Source organism: Apteryx rowi, unplaced genomic scaffold (assembly GCF_003343035.1).
Source record: "Apteryx rowi isolate R43461 unplaced genomic scaffold, aptRow1 scaffold_407, whole genome shotgun sequence".
NCBI lineage: Eukaryota > Metazoa > Chordata > Aves > Apterygiformes > Apterygidae > Apteryx > Apteryx rowi.
The window spans coordinates 617,548-644,827 of NW_020450598.1; the positions used below are offsets into that span (position 1 = coordinate 617,548).

Below are 27,280 nucleotides of genomic sequence, written 5' to 3' on the forward strand. Positions count from 1 at the left end.
ATGGAAACAGATGCCCAGAGACCTCCAGGGTCTTTAATAAACTGCACTGGGCGTCCAGACACTGAGAGCTGGGGAAGTCAAAGCAAAAATCATAGATACAGCAGCTTTTCTGTATAGACACTGATGATCAAAAGGGGATCATTTTCTTTCCCTTTCGACGTGTCGTCTTCAGTCATTTACTGACGCGAGCTGAGCTAATGCAAGATGATCATTCAGTTTTGATGGCTTAAGTAGAGGAGAAGAGGGAGCGAATGCATTTCCAAGGTGACCCATGCTGAAGCAGGCTTATCCTTTGATTGGCCCCAGGAAAAAATAATCAAATCATTTCCTTGAAGTTGAAGTAGTAGAGGGAGTCAGTCATCAGAGAAACAGCTAATGGAGAACTGCTCAAATTAGAAGGCTAGTGCCCTTTCTGCCTAGACTACGTAAGAGTGATCCATGGATAAGGGCGAACATACGTAACCAGACAGCAATTTCAAGAGACATGGAAAAATACAGGCTGCAGAAAAGTAGCCATTCACAGTGAGAAGCCAAACAACAGAGGAAAGCACTGAATTGAGGATGAACTGGCACCGCCTTTGAGCAACCTACCTCCCCAGCGCAGAGATGTATGGTAGTGCATACACATTCATCCCCGGGGTGAATGTGCATCGCCTCTGCAGCTGAGCACAAATCAGGGCTGCTTTAATTTCTATGGCGGTCCCCCTTCCCCCGGGGGGGGGGGGGCAGTACAGCACAGGCATCTCCCTATCCTAATGTGCTCCTGTCAGTGCAGTTGGAAGGGGAATGATTACCCCAGCAGAGACCAACCCATTCTGTGAGTGCTCGGCATGAACAGCCTGGGGGAAGTGAGCTTAGGGACTGGAAACAGGGTGGGCACTGGGAAAACCTGGGGGTTATTTGTCTCCAGGTGGAAAATATTTACAGGGGTCCTGTGGTGAGGAAATAGCTGCATCACAGGATCTGGAAGGAGCCCAGGGCTAGCTGGTCTGGTGAATGAGTTTTCATGCCACCCTACACTGTGAAGCCCCCAATATCAATCACCACCCCAGCCTGAGATTACCAGCACTGCCTCATTTCACAGAGGAAAGGAAACAAGTAAGGAAGGGCAGCTGAATTCAGAGACCTTGTTATCAGCATAGATTTGCTAGCAATTAAAAGTGAGGGAAAAGAAAGAAAAGCAATAGGACACACAGCCATCAGCAGCTTCTAAGGAAGCAGGCCAGTGTATCATTATTGGAATGACAGATCCCTCAGTGTAATCTAATCCTGGATCATTATTGCACTGTTTTTCGTCTTGGTTTATGCACATGTCAAAGCATGTTTATCTGCACAAAGCAAGTAACAAGCATTTCTGGGAAAGCAGCTGGAAAAAACATCAGATGGTTGAGAATAAAAAGCAGTCAGTAACATAGTAGATAACTGCAAAATCCCCTGAATAAAACAAATGTCCAATTGTCCAGAATACACAACTTTAAAGCCCAGATGCTGGCCAAGACAAAGCCTCTCTCAAATACCTCAGGCTGAGCCTTAGGGCTACAGCAGTACTCGCACTTTAGAGTTGCCAGCAATCCTCTCTCCTAAAGATTGCCCTGTTATTGAGCGTTTTAGTATACCTGGGCATATTCTTAACAGCATCCACAGTGAGCAGTTCCTCTGTACAGAACCAGGACCCCACAGATGCAGCCACGAATCCGGCACTGTGTGAGGACCAGGAGCCAGCATTAATGCATCAGCTGTAAAATCAGGGCATCGGTCTTCAGTATATTGCCCTCACACAAGGAAGGCAATGAGGCCCTTTGTGCAGAGACAGAGGAGCACAAGCTACTGACTGGTGGGCAGTGCCTTGTGAAAAAGCCCTTCAAACTGCAGAAAGCAGCAATCTGTTAAAAGAAGCAGAGTGGATAGCCATAGCCATATGGTACAAAGTCCAGCCTATGTCAGCTGGACAACAGAGCCCTGAGTGAAGAAAAGAGTCGCCCTGGGAGACATCATCAGCAAGCGATGGCCATCACTGGGCTGCTTGCTGAAAACCACCTCCTTTTATATCTGCCCCAAAGGGATTTCTCATCCCAGCACCCAGGAGTCTGCCTGTGAGCTACTGGGTCAAGTGCCATCTGAATAGAAGAAAGGCCATCCATGGATCAAAGATGGGAGTTTGCTGGTCCCAGATTAACCCAATGGAAAGATTTACCATTAAAGGACCCTGTCTCCAGCCTGAGGGGAGCTGGCTCCAGATTCAAAGATCTCTTCGGGGGGTCTCAACTGGGATTGTTGAATTGACTGAAGATCCAAGAGCACAGACACAGTGTCTCAACTGGAGCTAGCTCAATTCATGTGAGTGCCACGGGTTTGGACACTGAACTGAGCACAAGAGACGTGGCATGGGCTGGGCAAGGCTCGGTTGGAGCAGTGCACTGGTAATACTTCTGTCATTCTGCTTTGGAGGCCAACATCCTCCTGAAGGTAGGGATGGAGAAAAACTGGTTAGCTAGATGGAAAAAAAATCCACTTGGGAAACAAAGAACAGCTGAGGAGGTGAACAGATAAGGGGAGAAGAGAGCCAAAAGCTGGTTCCTGGTGCATCAAACCTGGAAGATTCTGGGAAAAAAAACACTTTTCTCCTTATGCCCTTTGACAATGCAAAGGGATGCCTGGTACCTTGCTTAGCTCATGAGCTCCACAAAAAGGTTATTTGCTTTTTTCTCCTGCTCTCTTCATGTTTCCCAAGGCCAGACCTTGGTTTTGGTTTGGAAATTGAGTCACATTGTTGCTGAGAGGGAAATTTCCAGCCTCTTCCATGAGCCACATGGCTTTGTATCAACATGGACACGGACCGGGCAGATGCAGCACCATAATGTTTGGATTAAATAGCAGGCCTTCCTTTGCCCGTCTAGTCCCTTGTACGATGAGATCAGGGGGCATTGCAAAAGCAGTTCAACCAGCACAATGGAGGGGAGGCAATCAGATTTCAACAGTGACCTCTTCACCCAGTGGCAGAGCACATCTTACATCTGGCCTCAGCCACTTGTGTACCAGACTGCCAAGGCAGAGCAGCACTCCTATGAACTCAAATACACCTCATTGGCAAGCACTAAAGGCAGCACACAATCACTCCTGGAAATCTGGACTCGTGCTCTCGTTAGCTGCTTATGTGCATCCTCCTGCAAGCCACAGTCTGCACCAGGCTTTTCTTAGGAGGCATGTTAGGCAAGCTTCACCAGCACCTGCAAATCCCATGCGCTCTCAAACCCAGCACGCAGACAGCCGGGAGACAGGACTGCAGACATGTCCAGGATTTTCTGGACTTCCAGGAATCAGCATTTTCAAACTTCATCCAGAAGCACAGATGCTTTCAGTGAAAACCATTCGAGGGAGTTAAGGCAGCTGGAACCATCTCTTGGCTCCTCACAACCATGAGCTGGGGCTTTCAGGGGAACACAGTGCAACACCTGTGCAGGCATGGGCAGACGGACGGGCGCGAAGCAAGGCCTAACCACATCCCTCTGCATGATGCATCTTCCTTGTCATCTGCAACAAGCAGCAGTCCTGGCTCAGCAAGCCGGATGTGCATCTCTGTGCCAGACYGCAAGATGCATTTGCCAAAGATTAAATCAAACCATCATGTCTATCCTTCATCCTTGGCAAACCGAAGCCACCACCAGAGCCAGATAGCTAAATACCTCAGCTTCATGTCCTGATATCTGAATTCAGCTCACACCGATGACACTGTGAACGTCAGCCTGAGGTGGGAGTCCAAGTCCATGTGGTTGGGGCATCAACCCACTGGGACTGTTAAAAGCAACCTGGCAGCAGAGATTTGGGAATATGAACATTACACAATTGGAAATTCTCTGCCTTGATGTCTTCAATACAACTCTCTAACAGGAGACATGGTAAAGTCCATTTTTACACATCCACTCACCTTGTGCAACTGTCTTAATAGCCTTCGGCTGAGGATAAAATACATGTTTTCTCCATTCAGAAAACAGCCCCAAAAAATCTTTGGAAGATATTGCACCAAAACAAATCTTGCAAAGGGGCAACCAAATCTTTTCCCATTTTAAAAAATTTCTTAAGTCTTACCTAGTGCTTGGACACAAACAGCAGCTTGGGAGGCTAGAATAGACACACTGCTAGAAAGTCTACACTTTGCTTTTCTCTCCTAAAATCACCAAGCTGCAGTGGGATTGTTTTCAGTGAATTTCCTCTGGAAAGGTCAAGATGGAAATACAACCTGAACTGAGATTTGATTGAGATTAAAAACCAGGCTTGAAACCCAAAGAATCACTGGCTCTAAGTGCAGAAAGGTGCTCCGAGAAACAGTTGTTCATATGGTGAAAAACCTGTTAAATTAATCCCACGCATCAAAACCGCCCTGTGACCATGAAACAACAGTAGATGAGTTCTACTCAGTAGCACTGGAATAATAACAGCTTTAATCACAATATTTTTTTCCAAAAACTTTTTTCTTAAAAAAAAAAGAATTAAATTTTAAGTACAATAACCAGTTACTGCACAAACTGTAGTAATGCAAAGCCCAGACCGAAGTTTTGGAGAAGGGCTTGACATTTAATGGGCAAAAGGCATTTGAAGGATGTACACTCAGTCCTAGTACATGAGGAGAGACTGGACTTCTGACCGAGGATGGGGACAAATTAACACAGCGGTTATTCCATGGATCCCAAAATGTGACGGCTGTGCTCATGTGGTTCTCAGGAAGGGTGAGGGCAGATGCATACAGTAGAAGAGCTGAGCATGGTATATTTTAGGCTGCCACTGAAATGTTAAGCCGGGTGTACAGAGTACCTGAGGTAGTTAGAAAAAACAAGGGGGAAAATAAAATGCTGGACTTATTCAGGGATGTTCCTAACTTGTCAGAACTGCAGGAGGCTAAAACTTCTGCCCTGGGGGCTAATGGCTGCTTAGGAGACAAGCAAGGCCCTTGCCCCTGCCTCCTTCCTCATTTGCCTCGAGCAACCTGGCCTGGCTCAAGCCCTCAAAGAGCCTCTGCCAAGCGTCAGTGAGGCCATTCTGCAGAGCTCTGGACCAGCACAGCTCTGTTCGCAGGACCAAAGCCTCGCACACTACATGCCTTTCGAATAGCAAAAGCCAATATTTGGGTAAAGCACATGAGAAAAACTGCACAGCATGTCCACGAGCTGGTCCATTAGCAGATCTGCCTGTCAGCATGCGCTCAACCTCTCTCTTACAGGAGGTGTTCCTCATTGCAATGGAGATTTTTGCTTGGTGCATGGAAAATATGCTCTTATGGTGGCCTGTTCTTGTAAATATAAAGCAGATACATGGGGGGCTCAGGTGCCTGACAGACCCTATTTCTGTGCTATGGTAAGTTGCATAGGAAACTCCTTAAAGCCCCTGAGGAGAAATTAAGGTGCTATTTACTTTTTGTTGGGTCCAGTGAGAGCAACTGTTTCCAGGGATCTGTTTTCGGGAAGAGGATATGAGAGCAGACAGGCTGTTTTTTGCAAGAGGACCATTCCCTTCAGAGACTGCCTTGCTAGCATGATCCACCGGTGTACCAAGAGCCCATCAAATGCCCACATACTGCCCAGATCAGGCACACGGCATCAACCTGCCTATATCTTAGGTCACAGGGAGAAGAAGAGCCGTACAACACGAGCCAGCCAAATTGTTCCAAGCACAGCTCTGGCAGGGGAGCTAACGTCACCTGCAACTTCCTAAGCTTTGCAGTGGAGAAACAAAAGGCTAACGTTATCATCTCCTGCAACTGGCTGATAAATGCCCATCCTGCTTGGCAGCAAGGCCACAGTAATCTGTTTCTTGTGTGCTCCTATCAGTATAAAGTTCTGGGATTTAAAAGATGCATCTTTCTCAATTTTGGGTGGTTTTTTTTGGATCAACTTGAAAGAAAAGCATCCTTAACGACTAACCTTTCTGTGGTAGCAGCGTTTTGCTATAAAGGAACTTTGCACTTAAAATAAAGTCATCTTTCTGTGCAAAAATATTTTCCTCCCATGTAAAATATTTCAAAGCTGGGGAGCAGGAGGAAGAAGGAAGTCATTCAAAAGAGTTAGCTATAAAAAGAAGGGGAAAAGTATGGGCACTTAGGGCCACATAGTACTACTTAGCTCAATGGCACCAGTTTTATAGCAAAGAATATTTACAAGTTAAACTGGAATTCAGTAGCCTTGAACAGCCCAATTCAAAGCCCGCTGAAATCAATGGCAATGAGAATTAAGTCGCATAACAAATCTCCAGTGAGTAACAAGTCTCCAGTGAGCTTTGGACTGGATTTCAAGTTAGGTGAGACATTTTCTCTTTTTTCTTCTTTTCTTTAAGGGACATGTAGATCACAACAATTCCCTCTGCTTTTTTGGCCACTTCCCCAGAACATGAACTCCAGGGGAGAAGTGGCCAAGCAGAGTTTACTGTGATGGCAGGGTTAACCATTCCCAGCATCTTTCCAGCCTCTATTACAAGGCAGCAAGGAGTGGGTCTCTGCTGAACCAAAACTCTCTCCAGCTTCTTCCAGATGTCCCCTGCAGCAACCAGCTGGGATGAACCATCCCCTCAGCCAGGTGTGAGGGGCAGCACCAGTTCTCCTGGTTAAAAATGGTACCTGTGCATTTGAAAATAGGCAATGAGCATCTCTCCATCCACAAAAGAGAAAATGCATGTTCGCATGTACATAAACAAAAAAACAACCAAAAGGGTCATGGGGGCTGTGAACAAGAAAAAAAGCTTCTTTTCAGTGTAAGAGGCTTGCTGGGTTGAAGACATCCCAAGTTGATACGGTGTTTTACAAAGAGTCATGCCTGGTGGTTAGCCAAAGCCTGATAGCAGAGGTGGGGAGAGGGCATTCACTGTGCTTTGTCTTAAATACGTATTTACATGATTCATGTTCATCTCAAAAGTGATAATTTAAAAGCAGTTCCTACAACATAAAAAACAGCAACAACTTCCCCCTAAAGTGGTTACAACCTTTACTGCCCACTAAAAAATTAGATTTTTAATTGCCTAAAAAATGTGTTCTCTTTTTGTGATCCTTCGCTCCCACTCCCCTCTCCACCCCTCGCCAACTTTAAACTTTTTAATAGAAATAGTTTAACTGGTATCAATTCTCTACCGCACAGAAAAAACATCCGCTCTGGATGCCTTCCCACTAGGAGGAGAGATGTCTCCTGCTGATTTCCAGTCCTGGTGAGAACTTGCAAAATTTGGCCTCTTAAAACCTGGGGAGAGCAATCTCCACTTATTTTTAAAATCAACTTTAAAAAAAGGGGAAAAATGCAGAAAATAAAGACACCACCAAAAAACAAGATGTGGAAGAATGAATTGCTACAGGAAACCCCTCTTAGATGGCAAAATCTTCATGGTCTTGGGGGCTGAAGGCAGCTGCCCGAAGCATGTCCAAGGAGTTGACGAGGATCAGCGTGCCAGTGAGATGTTTCCAGCGCTTGGTGATTGGGTTCTTCATTTTGTCCAGCCCTATGTGCAGCTCCTGAATCACGTCGCGGTAGCTGTCCCCGATCTGGCCACTCCAGGTGAGCAGGAAGTCATACGCTGGTTTCCACATGGCCTGCATCACACAGGAGAGAGGGAAGGAGAAAAGCAGAACTTAATGCAAAGCTCAGGCTCTAAACAGTTTGCCTTGGCAGCTGCTTTTCACTGTATTTGGGACAGAACAGCCAGCAAGCGAGTAATGCTATCCCCAACATGCAGTGATCTCCGAACAAATATATTCCAGGTAAAAACACCCCAGAATGTCCTCAGTATATTAAAATCCCATTTATTCCCTAAAGACACATCAGAAGAACATGCTGTAGACATCTAGAGCACTGGCCATAAGCAAAAACAATCTCAGGAAATGCATGAAACCCTCCAACACTGAGAACCGTCCATTCTCACCTCGCTGTCCACCACCCCCGTTTTATCCCGGTGTGGGGCCTCATAGGCATCCATCTGCTGCTTGGAGACCTTGACTAGCTTCTCAGCGAGCTCCCTCCAGCGCTGGGCCACCTCCACGGCCGTGGTCAGCAGCACGAAGTCCTGAATGAGCCTCACGACCAGCCCCTGACAGTCCATTTTCAGCAAGGCCTGCAGGACCGTCATGAAAAACCAAACAGAGAGAGTCAGGGAGGGTGGCAAAAGGCAGGTTACCCAGGGATTACTCAAGGAAGTCTCTCAAGATGTCACCCCCAAATCCTCCCACCTCCTTTCCGGCAACAGCTGGTGAAATTAGGCCAACAGGCTCAACAGAGCTGTAATCCCATTAATTGAATGAAGTACCCTACCCCAGTTTGATGTGGTCTGTAGCCTGGGCTGGCCAGCATAACCTTATTTTCCAGGCAATCACTCAAGATGTTCAGTCCCCGCATAAGCAGTTTAAAGCATCTCAGAGCTGAGAAAAACAGACGCCTTTAATCAAGATAATTAATCCAACGTAGTCAACACAGCTTGCATCCCCAAGCCTGGAGAACTGTTCCTTCACTACAGACAGCAAGAGGGCCCAAGGATTTCCCCGGAGCAGCTATAGGTTAAACAGACCATTTTGGGACAAGGCCTGGACAGCAGTTCTGGGAGAAGATGAGCTGGGGTGAGACCCAGGGGAATGGCCAGTTCAGAGCATTATAGGACCTGACCATAGCAGTCACTTTGCTTGAGACGCTCTTATTCCTTTCACTGCCACTGCCCCTTCCCTAGTTAGTTCAGAAACCATCTCCTTAAATCATTTACTGACTTAAGTGCGAACGACTTTGAAGAGCTGGGGAGGAGAAAATGCTTCAGCTAGGGAGACCCACAGCAGGAACAGTTTTCCATACAGCAGTGACTTTAGCCAGGAAAAAAGGACAGCGTGGGTTTGGAAATCTGCTGAGGGTTGCTATCTTTGGGTAATAACATCATGTTAATGTCTGCTCAAAACGAGAAACAGGTTGCAATAGCAGAAACCTACAATATGGCCCAGGAAATGAAGGGTTTAAAGGCAATTATCAGGCCACAAGACCTGACCAACAGCTCACTGAGGGCTCTCCAACATTTGCCAGAGTCAAATGCTTGTAGTGCAACAACATAAGGAGCAAACCCTGTCCACGGATAATGTCACCTCTTGAACCTCAAGTGATTATTGAAATGTGTTTTAAATTATGAAACAGGCATCCCTTTTTTAAAATGTCAAAACAAAGCAGGCAAACCAAAGACCGTCCCTTGGGTGATAGTTTACCACCCAGAAATGTTTAATCATTCTTCATCTCCCTCTACACTGCCTGCCCTGGGATAGCTCGCGGCAGTCACTTCCACAGGTTAATCGCAGGCTATAAAAAGGAGTTCTTCAATACGTTTTCTATTTGCTGCCTTTCTGCTTTGTCGAGTACCCTCTTGATTTTATATTGCTAAGCGCTGGAGCCATAGAGAGAGCAGAATTAGGACTGCGGGTCCAGGACGCCAGAACACCAAGGGCACTACACAGCATTTTAGCAGGGGGATCTCATTTTACCAAATGCAAACTACAGCTCAGGGATAAAGAGGGCAAAACCCCAAATGACTCTTACTCTCACTAGGGAGACACTACCACCACAGCAGTATTATTATAGCCATCCCAGCTACAGAGCCGGGGAGAAATTCTCTGTGGTCTAAACACGGCAAGAATCCCCCTCCTTTCTCCTGCTAATTCCTCTCTTTTTTCATTTCAAACGCACTTTGGCAAGCCTGTGTCAGGCACTGGCATTTAGGCAGTAGGATGCACAGCCAGCGGGCGGCTGAGACGGGGTTAACATGCCATTACCCTGCAATGCTTGCCCTTGCCCCTTTGCTGCTGTCCCCACTGCAGAGGCAGGGGCATGAGGCTGTTGTCACACCAGCGCACAGGCCTGAGCACCTCTCCCCATACACGAGGTCTAGGCGAACCCAGCTGATTTCACTCCAAAGCAGAGCAGGGGTTAAATCCTCCCATACGCCAACTCTCAGGGACAGTAACAAACAGCTGGGAGAAGAGGGTAACATCTGAAACCACTCCAGCAATTTGCAAAGCAAATATATGTCGATTCCCTTATCTGTTTCCAGCTTATGCAAAGCAAAGCAGGGCTTGAATCTAATTATGGCTGTGGACCAGCCTTAGCTTTTCAAGCAAAGTGCTTACACGGGCTTCCTGTATTAGCGAGAGAAGTAATAAACTCTCTTGTTAAGCAAGCAAGGAAAAAACATTTGAAGAGCGTAATTTTTTTTATGGGTATTAAAAAAGCATTTAGATCTCACATCTGTGACGTGCTCATAACTGCCTCTGCAGAGGACTCCAAGTCCAGCTCTCCGGCAATACTATCTTATCGAGCAGCCAACAGATTCACTGCCCTCTCATCTGGAGCAGGAGGACTCAGACGGTCCTAGAGAGGCCTGGAGTTAGGTCCTCTCTGAAACCACAAGTACAAACCACTATAAATCATATAAATGGCACAGCGGTACCATGCCCTCTGCATGCTCTTCTGGTTGCACATGCTGGAGTTCACTCTAGCTGCCCAGCTGCAGTTTTGTGTGTGATCAGCTGACCCTGGTCGGAGTTGGACACAATTTGCTTCTCAGGGCTAAAAATGGTTGGGCGAAACACACCTCGGTTCACTAGGAAAAGAGGCAAAAAGGAGTAACGGTGGGGAGAAAGAGGAGGGAGAAGAGAAAACTCATCTTCCTGGAAAACATGGGCTAAAGCACCGCATCCAAGCAACTTTTGCCCTGGTGTCGTGGAGAGATGCTTGCTCAGCCAGCTGCGCGTTCAGGCACAGGCTGAGATAGGGGATGAGACACCTCTCGTTGCACGCGATCGGGACAACCCCCCCCCTTCTTAGAGGTCTCAGTGAGGGAAACGAGGGGCAGGAGCTTGTCACCCATTTGGCGGAGACGGTGGGAGAAAAAGCACCGAGGAACCGACAGGAGGGGCAAGAAAGGTGACCCTCAGCGCCGCGAGACTCAGCCGGCTTCCAGCAAACGGCGGATCTGCCCCGTCGCGGCCGACTCGCCGCCCGAGCGCAAGCATCTGGCTGTGTTTTGCAGACAGGTTAATCACTGACGTACAAACGCCGAAACRATCTGGTATTTAGCAAACAGCAGGGCAAGCAAACACTGCAAGCGAGCCGCTCTTATCTCTTCCCGGAGCCAGAGTAGGTAGGAGGCAGCGACTGATTGCTCCCCGCAGGCGTTTGAGCAGGCTGCTAATCGAGTACAGTGCCAAACGACAGGCAGATGCCGAGCAGGGGRGCGCACCAGGACGAGGGGGAAACGCACCCGGCAACCAGCTCACGCCATGCTCTCGGCAAAGCTCTGCTTGCCGCTGCCCGGAAAGGCTCCTTGGTCCGTCGCTTGGCTGCGGACATTCAAAATAAATTGAAATTCAGGGAAGCAGAGACGCACATGTTGCAAAATGGTAACCAATGCATTAATAAACACGTTTGGCTAAACTGCTGTGGATTTTCTTCCCTGGATAACAGGGGGGGGACGATAGGTTTGAAGGGTCTTTTAAAAAGACAGCTTTCTTCTTGCTGGCCACTAGGAACAAACTGTAACTAATGGGTGAAAAGGGCTGGTGCTGGTGGGGTTAGTGCTGCAGAAGGTAGATCCTCTGGGTCTTTCTGCTGCTCACAGCGCACAARAAAATGTCACCGAGTAAAGCAACTGTGAGCCATGTAACTGAGCACTGTAGAGTGACCCGAAGCAACAGATCTGAGAGAGACAAATTGCTCTCTTCAGCTCAGCAGGTTAACTCTGAAACCTACAGACAACAATAGAAACACCTACCGTGTTCACTTTGCCTCTGGTTATCTCAGCTGGGAAGGCTCAGCAGGCAAATTATTCGCCAGTGTGCGCCGGGGGTAAAACACTGCCAGAACGGTGTGGTGAGGCGATGCAAAGGGAAGGAAGAGCCATGGCATTTGCAGATAGCGGGGTGGGAGAGAGGGCAGGGCTCGCCAGTCTGGCACGCAGGCCTCCCTGCTGCATTTTTGGGCTCCGCTCTCACCTCCCTGATGGCCCACAGCAACACAAGACCCTGATGCTCCCGATTTGCGGCAATTTCCCCTGTTCAGCACAGAGTTCAAGGACAAGCCGCACAGGATCAGGTCCATGTTCATTCTGCCGCAGAGGTGCCGGAAGCGTCCTTGCTTTGCCTGCCCCATTGTGGAAAGCTTCTCTGAACGGCAGAAACCAGGGAGCTGGGAGCATCGTGAGCTCTAGAAGAGCCAGGGAAAACGAGGGAGAGCGGACGGTGTCAAAGCTGTAAGGGGACAGGGCGAAGAAAGAGCCGAATGGGCCTGGAGGCCCTTCAGGAAAGACTGGGCACACAGCCTCAGAGGAATGGGGCCTCTGCTCAGATGTCAAAGCCAAAGCAGGGAACTAGCAGTAACGGTGAAATATTTTTCATCCATACACAAAGGAACCTCCACAAAAGCCCACAGCGCAGCAGGGTCTTGTAGGGACAGCACGGAGCAGCTTCAGTCACCAAATGCAAACGTGCCAGGCGATCCCTGGCCAGTTCACAATTCATTCCTTTTGCCACAGAAATACATAAATTACAAGCAGGCTCGGGGGTCTTTTGAAAGCTGTGACTAGCCCAGCTGGGATTAGCAGAGTTCACAACAGACTTAATCCTCCAGCAGGCGCTTTTGGGATTACTCACCAATTCTTTCTCCATCCTCCTCACTCACCCTACACAAACCTCCCAGGATAGCTGCATACACACACCCGGCTTATACAATCGCTCCCTTCCAGTTTCCCCTGGTACCCAGCTATGTTCACTTCTGAGGCTTGACCTATGCCGTGCTATTACTGCCACTGCTTTAAAGCTGAGCGTTGTCAATGCTCTCCAAAGTATTCATCAGCTGCAGAGAGCCTCCGAGCCTGCTCCACCAGATGAGCGTGCAAGGCAGCAAAGAAGACGGTTTGATATTCAAATTCCATTTCAAAGCGGCGCAGAAGAACCTATACTTAAAATGCATCCGGCGAGGCAGAATTTGCATCGCAGCTCTGAAATGCAGAATCCCATTTCCAATCCTCTAATCATGGAAAACAGCATCTAAGCAAACACGTCGCAGAGAGCCCCGAGGGGGTTTCAGCGCAAAGCTGAGGAAACAGCTAACAAATGCTGGCTGTTCTGCACAGTTTGGGGTTGGCAATTCTGCATGTGTTTCCTGAACACCCCTTTGGCCCCCCCAGTTTTGCTTATACGTGTTAGCTTATGCAGAAAGCAAGAGAAAACAAAGGGAGTAGGCAGCTACAGAGACTGGCTACAYGTGTGGCTACCCTAGGCAGCCACTTCTATGCATGCACAGCAGCAGAAGGCCAGTCACGGCACGCTTAACGCTCACTTTTGCGAGCACAGCTGTCCCATCCCAGCTCAAGGGCCATCAAGCCCTACCCTCTCTCACACATGCACGCATGCAGTCTCCCATGGCCTAACTCTGGTCTTGACGCAYGCTTCTCTTGGCGATTTGGTGAAGCCCTTTGAACTTTTGGCACCTCCTTTTTCCCTGCCTTCGGCAAAACCGAGGAGTAAAAAACTTTCTTCTTTGCCCCAGCCGGGTAGAACGACGCAACATTAATTCGTGTCCACCAAGTGAATCACAAGAAGGAAGTCATTATGGAAATGGACTTTAATTAGTTAATGATTTCTTAAACTGCATTTAACTTGGAAAGCACCCTGGAGAGCCGAAGTGTTATCACACATTAATCAATGTCTGAAACTTTTGTAAGGCGGCGTTCAGCTGAGTGGGGGTGGGGAGGAGGAGGAGGAGGAGAAGGAGGAGGAGGAGGAGGAGGAGGAGGAGATGTGGTTACAGTAAGTAGTAATATTTAGTGTCCTATTAACTACCACAGGAATGCGTAAGAGGGCAGGGATTGGGATTTGAGTTAAAAGCTGAAGGAAGAGCAGGAGGGTTTTCAGGGAAGGCACCTGGGGAGGTATGCGTGGGGGAAGCATCCCTGCATCAGAATTTTTTTTGCTGGAAGAGGCTGTAGCCCCATCCAGCAGCTCCCGGCTGGCTCACACATCACACACATCTCAAACCACCGTGCTACACATCCACACCCTTCAATGAAATTATTTCTGCCTCCCACATTAAAGCACGGGCTCTGTGGGGCGGTCTCCTTGAACACGGTTCCCAGCTAAGGTCCTGGGGTGCTGAAGGCTTCATTTCTTTTGAAACAACATTAAGTGCTGCACTCCCAATGGGCTTGGAAAAGGTGGTAAATGCAGCTGCCTGAGACTTTTTTTTTTTTTTGCAAGAGCAACTTTACACGGGAGCAAGAGCAGAGACAGCAGTRATAAGGCACAAGAGTCTAACTCCTGTAATGAGGAACACGAGAATGTTAAAGATTTCCTACAAATCCCAGAAAATAAAAGCAGGTTGCCTTTTGCTGTCTGCAGGGCAAGCAGCCTGCAGAAACAAATTGCACAGATGATTGCTGCGAGTTTCTTTGGTGCAACCCTGCTCTGGCCAGCCTGATTGTCAGGAGCTTGGTGGCAGAGTTTTCCCATGCCACTAACAGCAGCTTGCCAGCTGTGTTTGAGGGAATACTTTCCTTTTGTTCTGAGCACACCACCTGGGCCAGGCTGATGGAGGAACGAGGAGCAGAACACTACATTTCTGTAGCTTTCTCTTATTTGATAGGGGTGCGGGGCAAAAAAAGTTATTTAGGTTACGCATGTGAAAAGGCCCTGCTGGAAGCCACCTGCCTGTGCAAGGATAAGCCACGTCCTAGAGAAAAATTCCCACCAACTTCAGTGTGGCACTTAGGCAGATCCTTACGGGAGCAATGTCCAATATCTACACATGCAGGCGGGGATTTGCTCTCCTGAATGCAGAGAAAACGCAGAAGATGGCTTTCACCTTGGACACCAAGTCAGCACTGCACAGACAATACAACCAGCCAGCAGATTGCTTCTGGATGCAGGAGCAATGGGGGACCAGYATAAGCAACTTTTGGCTGGCCTGCTTCACACATGTTAGTGCAAGGTCCAAGCAGTGTACACCCTGCACTGCAGGAGATTAAGGGGACCCAGAGCTATTCGGGCTCATCAGCAGCTGTTTGGGGTCTGTACAAACTACGGACAAGAAAACATCTTTATCCCTCCGTTGCTTCTGAGCAGGGTCTTTTGGTAGAAAAGGGCAACACATAGATATCTGCAGTCACAGCAAAGGATGGAAAACAGAATGGGGGAAAAAATCAGCTTTTTCTGTATGAACTTTAGAAGTAGTCTGGAGGAGAAAAAGCTAAATAAATTCTGCAATCTCTGCAAACATACCTAGTGGCATTCCCAGAAGACCAATATTTTCCCCATCAGCAGCATTTTTTGGAAAGGATGAAAAATGCAAGGCTCTATAAAAACACTTTATCAAAAATCCAGTGAGACAGAAATGCTGCGTCTCATCACATCTTTAACTCCAGCTCCAAAGGACCAGGTAGTGTAGTCACTCTATGGCAAGTTGGGTCTTGTTTCTCAAATGAAACCTGGCATGTTTCCCTGTAGCAACTTGAGTGTATTTGATTATGGTGCGGTAGGTGAGTAACATTTGCAAAAGGACCCAAAGGCTTTTTCCTACAAGCCTGAAACCTATGGGGTTTTTGCACACTGAAAGCTTGTAAACTCTAATGGAGTTTCCTCCTGTCAGCTGGGCTGCAGTAACTGGCCACAGGGGTCTTTTCTGCACATGTGGGAGAAACATATTGCCTTAAAGCTCTTCCATGGAGACATAAGCAAACACACTTCTTTTCCCCTCTGTAACAGCCAAAGAGAGCACACAGCCAGTTACTGGTGGCCCGGCTGGAATGAGGTTTGTCCGAGATGCTTTTGGAGAAAGTACCTCTTCACCCATGGGAGGGAGCACAGCTTAGAAACAAGGCTTATCTATGGGCACAGTGGACAGCTAAAAGCTGAGCACAGTGCAAGCATCTCTGCCAACCTGAGCAGATAACAATGGCCATAACACTGTCAAAGGGCATAGCACCCATAGGTCCAGTTGAGCGCACCACCTGGCAAAGTAAAGTCTTCCTAAGCAGTGAGAAGCATAAGCACAGCTCAAAGCATCTTGCAAATTTGGGACTTTAATTATTACAGGCTTTTTTAGTTAGGCAATCTGTGTGTAGTCTGCTTTTGATAGGCAGAGCAGAGAGGAGGGGTATAGCTCCCTTCCTCATGTGATGACTAACTTCGGAAGAACGTTCTCCTCAGTTACCTTCACACACTGCTGCTAATGCTAGGTTAAAAAAAAAAAAGAAAAAAGTTAAATGCAGATTATTTATTAACTAGTCATCATGACAGGGCACGCCATTCACTTGGGAGACTCTTCTACGCTTGGTTACTGGTGTATGCCTCTGCCAGCATGATTTCGTGCAATCAACATTGAAGTCAGATGAGCCTGCTTACTATTCCCCTCCTTTGAAATGAGACATCCAAATTTAACATGAAATGGCCAGATCAGAGTTTAATCCAACTGATTCTTCTCACCAGCAGATGCCGGACAGCAAGTTACAAATAAAATCAGATTTTAACACAATAAAAAAATATTACTGCTCAGTTGTCATCCCCTGAAACACCTATTTATTTAAGATCATGCTTGATCTAATTTCTCTGGAAGCTAAGGAGGATTAGACAGCAGTGAGGGGTTTAGAAGAAGTGYTGTCTTCCACCTGGAACAGGGCTCATCCTTTATCAACGGGCTCAGACTCACAAAGATCTCACGCAGAATAGGAAACAGAGTCAATGTTCAGGGTTAATCTCCATTTGAATAAAGAGAATAAAACCTGCTGTGGGATTCTGCACTAGATTCATCCCTTTGGGAGAAATATGTTTTTCAGGCAACTAATGGCTCTCCCCTTGAGTTAGCTGGTTTGTTAGCATCTAGAGAGCCTTATCTTTCTGTTCATTTACCCATTTAGGTCTGGCACAGTTTTTCCATGACCTACAGRCTGCCTTTGATCCTTGGAGACAAGACACCATAATGCTTACAACAGGTTTTCAAAGCAGTAGGGCAAACAGCTCAAAGCCCTTAAGTATTTAGCAACAGAAGTATGTACTTCACCCTGTCGTTCACTGAAGCTATTGATTCAAGGAGCAAACTTTCCTTTGGAGGAACCACAGGGCTGTTTCCAAGGCCAGAAACTAGCCTTGACTGCAGCCTCTGTCGGCTTACAGGGTGAAGAGGAGAGATGAGCTGTGGCAAAACATGGCATGGGACACAGCTGTGCTCAAGGTGCACTGAGCCCACACTGCATATGGATTGGAGGTGCAAACCATCACCCCAAGCTTCACCTGGAGGTGCAGCAGGCAAGTGCAGATGGCAGCAGCACAAAGTCCTTCCTAGCATGCTGCTGGGGGGAGGTGTGGGCTACAGAGTCAGGTCTTACCCCATGCTCCCTCTAAGCCCCCCTGAATCCTCTTCCTACCTGCTTGTTCCTTCAGGCRTAAGTAGTGCCCATGCTCTGCTACAGGACCATTGGGGGCTGGGAGGACAACGTGGCTATACCAGTTGATCCCTTTTAAGCAGATCCTGTCTCAGGAAGGTTTTCACTTACAGGCTGCTCTCTCTCTCTCAAACACAGCATCTGGCTGTTGAGGATTTTAAATGGCTCCCTGAGACACTGGCATTTTGGTTACTGCCTTTTTTATTCAGTCTTTATAGATGCCCTTCAGAACAAATGGATGAGAACACGCTGTTCCATCCACAGTGCTGAGCCCAGTGTCCAGCCAGCCTGCTGCTGCCTTCAACGATGGGAGAAAAAAATCCCACGTTGTGCAGCAGTATTTTTCCCTCCTGGATGGCCCTGAAGACAGAGACAACTGCATATGATGGCAAGAACCCCTAAAAAGCAGCAGCATTGGTGGCATTGCCTGGAGTCTGCAGGTTACCGAAAGCCAAAGCTGCCCTATCAGCCACAAATTAGTACTTGCACAGCAAGATTACCCGCACTCTCCTCTAATCTGTCTGGCCAGTTAAATGTTTTGCAACAGCAGATCCTCAGCCTCCTGACACAGTGCCTGGCCTATAGTTTAGAGCAATCATGGTTTTGGTCCACTAAAATGGCTAATCATGCCAATAAACATCTGCAAATAGTGGGAGAGTGTCTGAAGAGGTGCAAGCCTCATCTGTTAAAGCTCACTGTAACACCACTCTCTCTCCTTTTGGCCAACTCCATCAGACTAGCATGCAGGCAGTTCCCTTCAAAAAGGGACAAGAACCCAGCTGAATTTGGAAGAAAGCTGGTCCAAGCCTGCCAGAGGAGCACAGGGGAACCAGCAATATCCTCAGTAATTACAACCTAAACTTCTCAAGTTCTCTGGGCAGTCTTGAGCAGTTCAACCCTGTATTTTAACGTACTTACCCTAAATGAACGTGCACAAAGACAGCTCCAGTGATCACCTTAATTGCAATGTAACAAGTGTGAGTCACAGCTTTCAGAAACTATCTTCCCATTTTCCATATTGACACCAAAAGTTGGACAGGGTTTCTTATAAAGAGTTATTAATTCTACTGCACTATTAGGCTGAGGAAATACATCCACAAGTAACCCCTTGAACATGCTAGACATGATTTCCATGAGTAATGAATGGCTCCACACTCTTCTTGATGTCTTATACCTAATATTTAATCCTCAAAATTTGCCATTCTTATCAAACGGAAGCAGTGATATGACATACTTTTTAGCTCCAGTCCTCTTTACCTAGGTTACTCATTCATAATTTCATTTTGCATGCTGCATGTTCTTGCACTACTGCCTGTGCACATCACTGCCAAGAGAAGCTTTTGCTATTCCATAATTAAATTGGCATTTTAAAACACATGATTTGCTATAACCCAGTTATCTGCTTCTGCAGGAGAGACTGTTAAAAGTCAAGATCTGCAAATCTCTTCAAGTCAGTAAGTCCTGTCTTTTCTTTGGCTTATTTCCTATGAAATGTTAGAAATTGTCCTCATGAAGATGATTTCTCGTTAAGAGACTTCCTAATGGCATCCTAGGGATACTCACAGACAGCACTTCACCCCAGAGGCCTGCAGAGAGCCTTTTAGGACATAAGGCAGGCTGGCATTTTAGACAATTTGCAAATGCGATCCACAGCTGAACACAAAGCATCCGAACTCAAAGGTGTCCTTGGTTTAGATGCCACTCAAGGAGAGAAGGACCAGACATTATTATTATTATTATTATTATTAATTTTTTAAAAGAAACAATAATTTTAGGTCGCCTCATAAAGATGTAGCATCCATTCTTCACAGTAGCCATAAACCCCTCTCCAGCATGCTTTGCTCTACTTAGTGATGCAAAATCATGTGAATCAAGAGGTGGCTTGCCTACCGCAATATAGAAACAGCTTTTATGCTTCTTGCTCTTTTCCAGTTTTCTGTGCTGTCATCAGTATTGCCATGACAGTCAAGAGCTCCATCACAGATATTGCTATCACATCTGGGATGAAGGGACTAGCAGCTCTCAGGTGATTCCTTGAAGCGTGTCTCATTTATATACCACTGACGACTGATATGTTAATGCCCACTTGAGTGCTCTGAAAATACTGGATCAAAATCACCACTGATGTTGAGGGGCTTCAGATTAGCTACCTTCTGAAGCAGGCCTGTCTGCTCCCCCAACACAATGTTTATGTATAGTATTTTGCGCAGCGGGGCCCTCATTTACAGACCTCATATCATTAAACTTGCCAACACATAACCGCAGGGTAGAATTTCCCACCTGGCTGTGCTGAGCAGCCTGCAGAAGACCTTAAAAATGCACTTCATTTTTGCATATTGAGTTAGGAAACTTCCAGCTCCCATTCATACTGATCCCTCTGAATGCATCGCAGAGAATTAAAATGCCCCAGCAGACCTTGGACTCACCGTCATCAGCTCTTTCTGGAAAGATTTCCTGTCCTTGTTCTCAGTGTTGTTGCAGTCTTCCTTCAGCTTCTCCAACACGGAGGCCACTCGCTCCGGCTCACTGTCCAGCTCTGCTCGGCAGAAAAACGTGAGTGGCAAGTTCAAATACCCTAGCGCATCGGCAAACGACCGCCAGCTGCTGAGGTTCTCCATGAGCAGAGTCCTCACCGAGGCATAAATATAGGTAAGAAATTTGCAGGGTCTCAGGATTTGCTCAAGCAACAGGCTGGTAGTGAGATCAGGCCCAGTGAAGTAGCTGGGCTTGATCTTCCCAACCACAAGCACATTTTTGGTGTGCACAAGGCCTATTTTCCCCTGGTAGTAGCCAATATACCACTCCTTTGTCCACAGTTGCCCTTTCAACCTGATCTTTTCCTCACTGAGGAGGGCTATGACATCTCCTTTCTTGTACTCCAGCAAATAGTGGTTCTTGTTTTGCCGCACCACAGTTTTCAGCAGTTTGCCATACTTCAAGCTCAACACTGGTCGGTCCTGAAAAACTGGATACTTGGCAGTGGCAGCCAGAGGTGAAAGGATGATCTTTCCAACCTCATTCTTCTTGAGAAACCGCCTCTGCCCTGTGGGTTTGATGGCACTTTTAGGAGGCGGCTGTGGCGTCTGGACACAGAACTGGGTCAAAATGGCATCCTTGTCATCCTTGACCTGTATCCTCAGCGTGAAGTCCGAGAGCTCATTGGGGTCATGAGATGCGATGGGAAAGATAAGGCGGCTGACCTTGCCCAGCTTCATCTGGAAGCCTCGCACAATTTTGGCTTGCTCACTAGCTTTTACCTCATAGTTGGTCATGTTGGAGAACATGCAGATTTTGAGGTCCTGAGGACGGGACAAAGCGAACTGATGTTTGCCCCAAAGCTGCAGGGCGACAGGAGCAGGATTGTGAGCCTGTCGTGTGACCTCATTCACCAGGAGAGTCTTGGGTGCACATTCATGGCCAAACACAGCCACGACAGTTTTAAAGGAAGGGTGGATGTGTTTTGGGCCATAGACACCAACTGTGATCTTCTTGCTGATGTAATCCCAAACAGTGTAAGGGTAGAGGATGTTCTGCCCTTGGGCTACAGCTGCGATGTACATGCAAGGCTCCAGATTCTCCAGCTGGACTTGTATTGTGTCCCCATATGAATAGCTCAGCTGCATTGGCATGTATGGCCCCTCCTTCATGTCGCTCCGCAGGCATTGCAATCCCACCAAACTCTTGCTCATGATGTCATTCTTGACCTCTGCTGACACCTTCATCTCCAGAATGATGAAGGTTTTCACCTCCATATTACTCAGTTTGATCTGCAGGACTGGGCTGATGGTGCTGCACTTGTCACTGTTCAGCTCCAGTGGCGGATCCAGCATTGCTTTCATGGAGATCTGCTGCGTTTCCCCAGGGCACACATGACCCTCTGGCACATGAATGCTGATGTTGGTGTCTGGAAGCTGAACAGCTCCACCAGAGCTATCCAGTTTGCAGACAATGTTGGTCTCCACAGGTTGTGTCTGACCCCAGCCAGGATTCTGACCAAGCAAATCCAAGTCATGGCAAGACCGGGCCAGCTTCCTATGATTCAGCCATGCGGTCCTAAAATCCTCCCGGCTCTGGAACTGCTCTGGGGTGGGAGACTTCAAACCACTGAAGAAACCCGATGATGTCGGAGTGTCTGACTTCGCTTGAAGAACAGACAGCTCAGACAAACTGTAGGAGCGTTTGCTCCTAAAGAAGGGATTGTCCCGTTTCACAGTCTGTTCCAGCTCCAGCCTGTTTGTGGATGGAAACTCATCGAAAATGTTACCCATGCTGCTATTAGTGGCTGAGCTGGAAACTGCTGAATTAGGAGCTCCCGTGTCAAAGAGCAGCAAGTCAACAGTAGCTTTGGAGTTGGACTCATTGTCAGAGCTGGTCACTGTTTGCAAATTCCCATTCAGAAATGGGTTTGTCTGGACTCCATTCAAGAAAGGGTTATTATTGTAGGTTTTGGCAGAGTTTCTTTTCATGTCAGTCCATTCTCCAAGCAGGTCCAACTCCTTGACCCCCTCGTCAGGGCTCTCCAGTAGATTGTCTATCATCCCACTGTCCGTTAAGGAAGAGTTGCGGTAGTTTACAGGCTGGACATAGGAGGAAGGGATGTAACCCATTTCCGTAGTGTTGTGAGCGTACCACCACTCGCCTCCTGATGTGTCTAAGACGTAGAGGTGGTCCCCCTTGGAGAACTTCAAAGTGGTGAAATTAGTTGGACAGTAATCTTTGATTGCTATTACTTCCTTCGCGTTTCCAAAGGATGTGGGATTGTCAATCAACAAGGCACTAGGGGAAGGCACTGCAAAGTGAAGAAGAAAAACAGCAGTGTAAGCAATCAACAAGAGAGTCGTGAGCTATTCACAAGCATTTATTTCAGGTAAGCAGCCCACACTACTTTAACCAGTAAGGCCAAGTTAGTTTTATATATATCTTTAGGCTTGAGAGACTATTTCCCCCCCCCTAAAACCTTTAAACAAAAATTCTCCCTCCACTGCTTTTGATGTGTCTGTATGGTGCAAAAGAGAATGTCTTCTCCAAAGAGATCGTAATCTAACAGGTCGGGCATCAAAGCAGAGGAACAGGAGCCTAGACAGGAGAGGAAGCAATTTGTCACATCCCCATAGTAGCAACGCAGGTGCAGGAAAAGCAGCTCTCCTCCCAGTGAAGTCAAGTGTCTTAGCAACAAGATCATACAGCCTACCCTTTGATTTAGGGTCTCACGCAGCTGCTTCTGCAGGAGAAGCCAGAGTCGGACAGCTGATAGGTTCTGCACAAAAAGGTGCGTTGGTGAGAATTTTGAGGGAGTTGGAGTCAATTCCTACTACRAGCCCTTTCTAGCCAGCACGTGTGGATTTAAGCTCCTAAAAGCAAGTGCTAAAATCACAGGCACTCCCTTAAATTTTCACATTTAAAATGACAGAAGTTAATTTAGGGTGTGCCAGCTGGGGAAGAGGTTGTGTGGCCCAGGTGATCCTTCACAGCCTTTATCCTACAAATTTGGTCAGTGGTATCTCAATCTCTCTGGTCATCATCTTTCTTTTTTTTTTTTTTTTAAATCACTGCTGTTTTGATTTTTGTGAATAGTTAACTCTGCTGCTGAAGGTGAACACCTGTTTTTCAAGCAGATTGCACAATAACCTAAGGCAACGGTTGCAGGCTAAAAATGTTTTCATCCTGCCATAATCCCTCTCCTGTATGTCTGAAGTGTCTTACATTTCACTGTCAGAAACAACTAAGGGCACCCACTAAGGGTACTTCATGTTCCCACTTTTTCATGTCACACTAGCCAAAAGCTCAGCATCTTGCTCCCCTAACACATTTATTTCTAAGCTCCTCAACAAATATTAACACCATTTGCAATGAAAGCCATGTAGTTTGAGCCATCAGAAATAAGCACAGCATCCCCCTACCCCAGTGCTGTCAAGGACTAAGCAGCATCCCCAATTTCCCTTTCAGCACAGTGCTTTCAGAAGTCCGGCTGAAAGTCATTTTGCCAGTACTAACAGATCCCAATTACAAACAAAATAGCTTAGGAAAGACTACAGATGTTCAAGCTGTCACCATATTTATTGCTTTTGGTCTCCCGTTACGGACTTATTTCTTTTAAAGGCACTAGAAGCAAGCTGCAGATAATGTTAGTCATCATTCAAATGTTCGTTATCTTACTAGACAAACCTAAGAAAACAATACCTACAGGGGAGAGGAAAAAGAGCTGCATTTCCACAAATACGGGGCAGCAAGAGAACTAGGACAACACCTGTTTCAATAGGCTTGTTAGCTCTCTGGAGGGAAAAGGGGAAATATAAAAATTCACATGGGAAGCCCCTAAAATCCTGGGGACAAACAGATGGCAAAGCAGAGACTGCATCCATACAGTCATTAATTGCAGGTAGTCTGCGTTTTTCGAACATGTAAAATCACATGAAAAAGAAGGACACTTGGAAGGTTAGGATGCCTGACGGCCTTAGAAAACCCAGGAAAATATGACAAAAAAGTAGACCTTTAACAGCCATAGAGCAGCTCACGATGCCACTATGGAATTAAAAAGTACCTTAAGAAACAAGAGCAAAGAAAAGTCTTCAAATATAAGTACTTTAGGGCTCCAATATAGAAAAAAAGAAGAGTTTGTACTCATACTAAACGACTAAAATCATTCATCCACTTCCTGATCCCTCCCTCTCACAGCAGGCAGTGAAAGTCATGAGGACATGTACTCAGCATAAAATCATATTAAAAAAAATCCTTATTGAAACTTTCTTGTCACCCTGGCAGGATGTCACTATGAATCTAGTTATATATCCTGAGCCCTTTGCGGGGTGAATCAGCTGATCTCCCAGGGATGCTCTGGTGTTTCAAAGAGGCTCCTTAGCTGAGGCCTTTTAGCCTTGCCAAGGTCCCGTAATTTTTAGTGTTGATGTAAAGTCAAGGCAAAGCCCCAGCTCCTGAGGACATTATGTCTGGTGGGGATGCGGAGTAACTGCCCTGGCACTGCAGGAGGGGCTGGGTGGGCATGCACAGGCCCAGCGCTTGCACGGGAGCCACTGCCACAGCCTTCCYGTGGGAGGCAGGATGGGACGCATCACTCCACGGCAATGCCAACGGCATCCAGGCCCCGCTTCCCAAAAGCTGGGGCACGATGCTGCACCTACACGACTCCAGCCATCTCTCATGGCTTTGCTTGCCCTCCTGAAGTGAAAACTGGTCTGAAATCCTGAATAAGTTTTGTTTCCCCCATCCCTCCTTTTTTTTTTTTTTTAAATGAAGGAAAAAAATGGCAACATGCTTTTCGTCAAAACTGGGAGTGAGTGGGAAAGGCAGAATTCCACAATCTTTCTCCTTTTAATAACTCCCCCCCCCCAATATTGGCTTTATCTGATGTGAAGTTTTTCTTCCAACTGGAAAAAGACAGAGCTCCCCTCAACCCCTCAGAAATAACTTATAACCCAACTTTGAAATATCTACACTGAAGAGCTGACAGGCCTCCAACCAGGAAAAGCACGTGATTTCAACTGCAGCCCCGGTTAGGACAAAGATCTGGCTGCTGAAGGTCTGTAAAACCAAGGGGACATGATTTCACTTCTGTTTTTTCCTTGCTTAACAGCTGACAGCCATTTCCTACGGAGGGGGCGGTGAAAGCACTCTGCACTTAGGGCTTATTTTCTGTTTGCAATAAACAGAGACCTCCACTCAGCCTTATGAATTAAAGTATTCTCCTTTGTTTAGCTTTATCCTACAGCGATAACAGCCATGCGCTACTTGAAGAGATAGATAAATCTGCTGCCTTTCAGTTTCACTGACTATCCTGTTGTTCTGATCTTGGAAAAAAAAAAAAAAAAAAAAAGAGACAGTAAACAGGAAGGCGTATTATTCATCGCTCCGTCTCTCTCAGTCAGGTTGCCTTTTATTTGTCTCCCCTGTAAAATAATCCTCATGTTTTCCCTCTCTCTTTCTCCCTCCAGGCATCACACGTGCCTCCAAACATACTCGGATTCATACAGTGAGCAGCTATTAAAGGTGACTTGAACTGAATCAGCAACATTGCATCCAGCTTTCGAGCATCCTTTTCCACATGTGTGCATGTGCCACCCACACGTACATCCATGCTCTCCCGCATCCCACACCCCACTCGGGGCTATGCCACACCAGGGAAAAGCGCAGCCCACGCTGGGGATGAGTGGGGCGACGCCGAAGCTCGGCAGCACAGAGGCGTGCTTAGCAGCTGAGCTTCCACCAAGCCGGGAGATACGTGGGGCTGCGCCAGGCTAGGTGAACGTGCAACCAAAACGATTCTGTGCCAAAACGATGCTGTGAAGTTGCGTGTTTGCCACCCCCAACAAATTGCCACAGGCTTTGGGGCAGGGGTGGTTTCAATCGAGGCATTTCCAAGGTTTGTCACCTCCTTAAAGTATCAAGCAAACTCCGCAGAGCTCTTGGGGATGCAGTTTCTTTCCTCTACCACAGGACGAAGTGTAATGATGGAGCATTTTTGGTCTTCCTGCTACTTAGAGCAAATGGGTAAAGGACCATCCAACTCCACAAGCGAGAGGAAGCTCAGCCTTAAATCAGACAGTTTAATTATCATCTGGTGCTCCCCCAGCACCCAGAAGAACATGTAAGACGTGTCCCTCACCTTTGACGTCGCTCAAGCTGTTTTCCGAGAACCCTTCGCTAAGGTCGATGAGCGTCCCCTCCGACTTGCACCGTGGCAGGCCGCTGGAGTTGGCCGCCCGGATCCTCTGAGCCGCCATCTCGAACCCGCCTGACAGTTAGGGAGCGCTAGGCGGTCATGGCCTCTCCGTGGCGGTGGCAGCAAGCTCCTGGGCTGGCAAGCACAGGCAAAGCTGGCTACAGGGATCCTGGAGTCACCACGGCACCCTGACAGCCTGGGGAACCAGCCTGCAAAGGAAAATGAAAGCCAGAACGTCAGGGAAGGCCCCAGTTGTCAGCACAATGCCTACGTCTTGCACGTGCAAACGATGGTCTGCTCGAGCTGGAGAGGAGAGCGCAGACCCGCAAGCACGGCACTGCAACATATCTTGAAAGATGCGAATTAAATGCGTTCCACAACTTCAGCCACATGCCAACCTGGGGGCAATTTGCTTATCTTTTTGCTCACTTCCCCAGCTGTATGCTTCCCTTCTCTCTTTATTTGCTTACCGAAAAAGCACTACTGGTAAAAAGGCATCTCTTCCCACGTGCATGCCAACCCTACAGTGCTGATTCAGGAAAACTTTCTCATATTCTCCTTAAAGCGTCAAGAAAGATTATCTGTGTTACTCCGAACAAGCAAGGCACTGCATACAAATCACCAAAGGCTTTGGATATCGTGGTCAGCCTCGTCTTGCATTACACCGCTGTTCACTAGCTCCCTTGCACAAAACCRGCCCTCTTTCCCCTAAGAGTTACTTCAGGGTATGTTTTTCCCTGGCTCATAAACTGGTCCTTCTTCCTATTTAGTAAGAATTCTGAACTTTAGGGTATTTTTACACTCCTGTAATATGTATTTATAAAATGATAAAGTGCTCCCAGCTGGGGCCTGAGGCTGTGGGATCCCAGGACAGCGATCACCAAGTTAACTTGTAGAATGTTCATGTGACCGGGTTTTGCATGGTAAACCGGGTCATTGCTGCCTCCTGCCACAGTATCAGGATGTTCTGGAAAGAGAAGTGGTTCTTCCCGCTTGCTCCTCCTGGTGATCCCAAGCCAGGCAAGAGATTCACAAGCACTCTGACACCTGCCTCCTCTGCCTCTATTTAATCACCTGTGTCTCGCAGGCAAAAAAAAAGCTGCTGAGCCCAACATCTCATAGAAACTGTTTGCAAGGTGTCCGCAGAGTGACTGATCTCAGAGGCGACAAACAGTCTGT

At 47.3% G+C, this 27,280-nt stretch overlaps 1 protein-coding gene across 1 annotated transcript; it reads right to left on the bottom strand.

Moving 5' to 3' along the window:
* Positions 1–7,339: 7,339 nt before the first annotated feature.
* SH3BP4 (SH3 domain binding protein 4) lies at positions 7,340–26,162 on the bottom strand. The gene is made up of 4 exons (XM_026075605.1): positions 26,045–26,162; positions 19,851–22,213; positions 7,894–8,082; positions 7,340–7,564 (listed from the first exon to the last, which is right to left on the bottom strand). Exons 1-4 carry the CDS (start codon positions 26,160–26,162, stop codon positions 7,340–7,342), a joined length of 2,895 nt encoding a protein of 964 aa, XP_025931390.1.
* Positions 26,163–27,280: the final 1,118 nt, after the last annotated feature.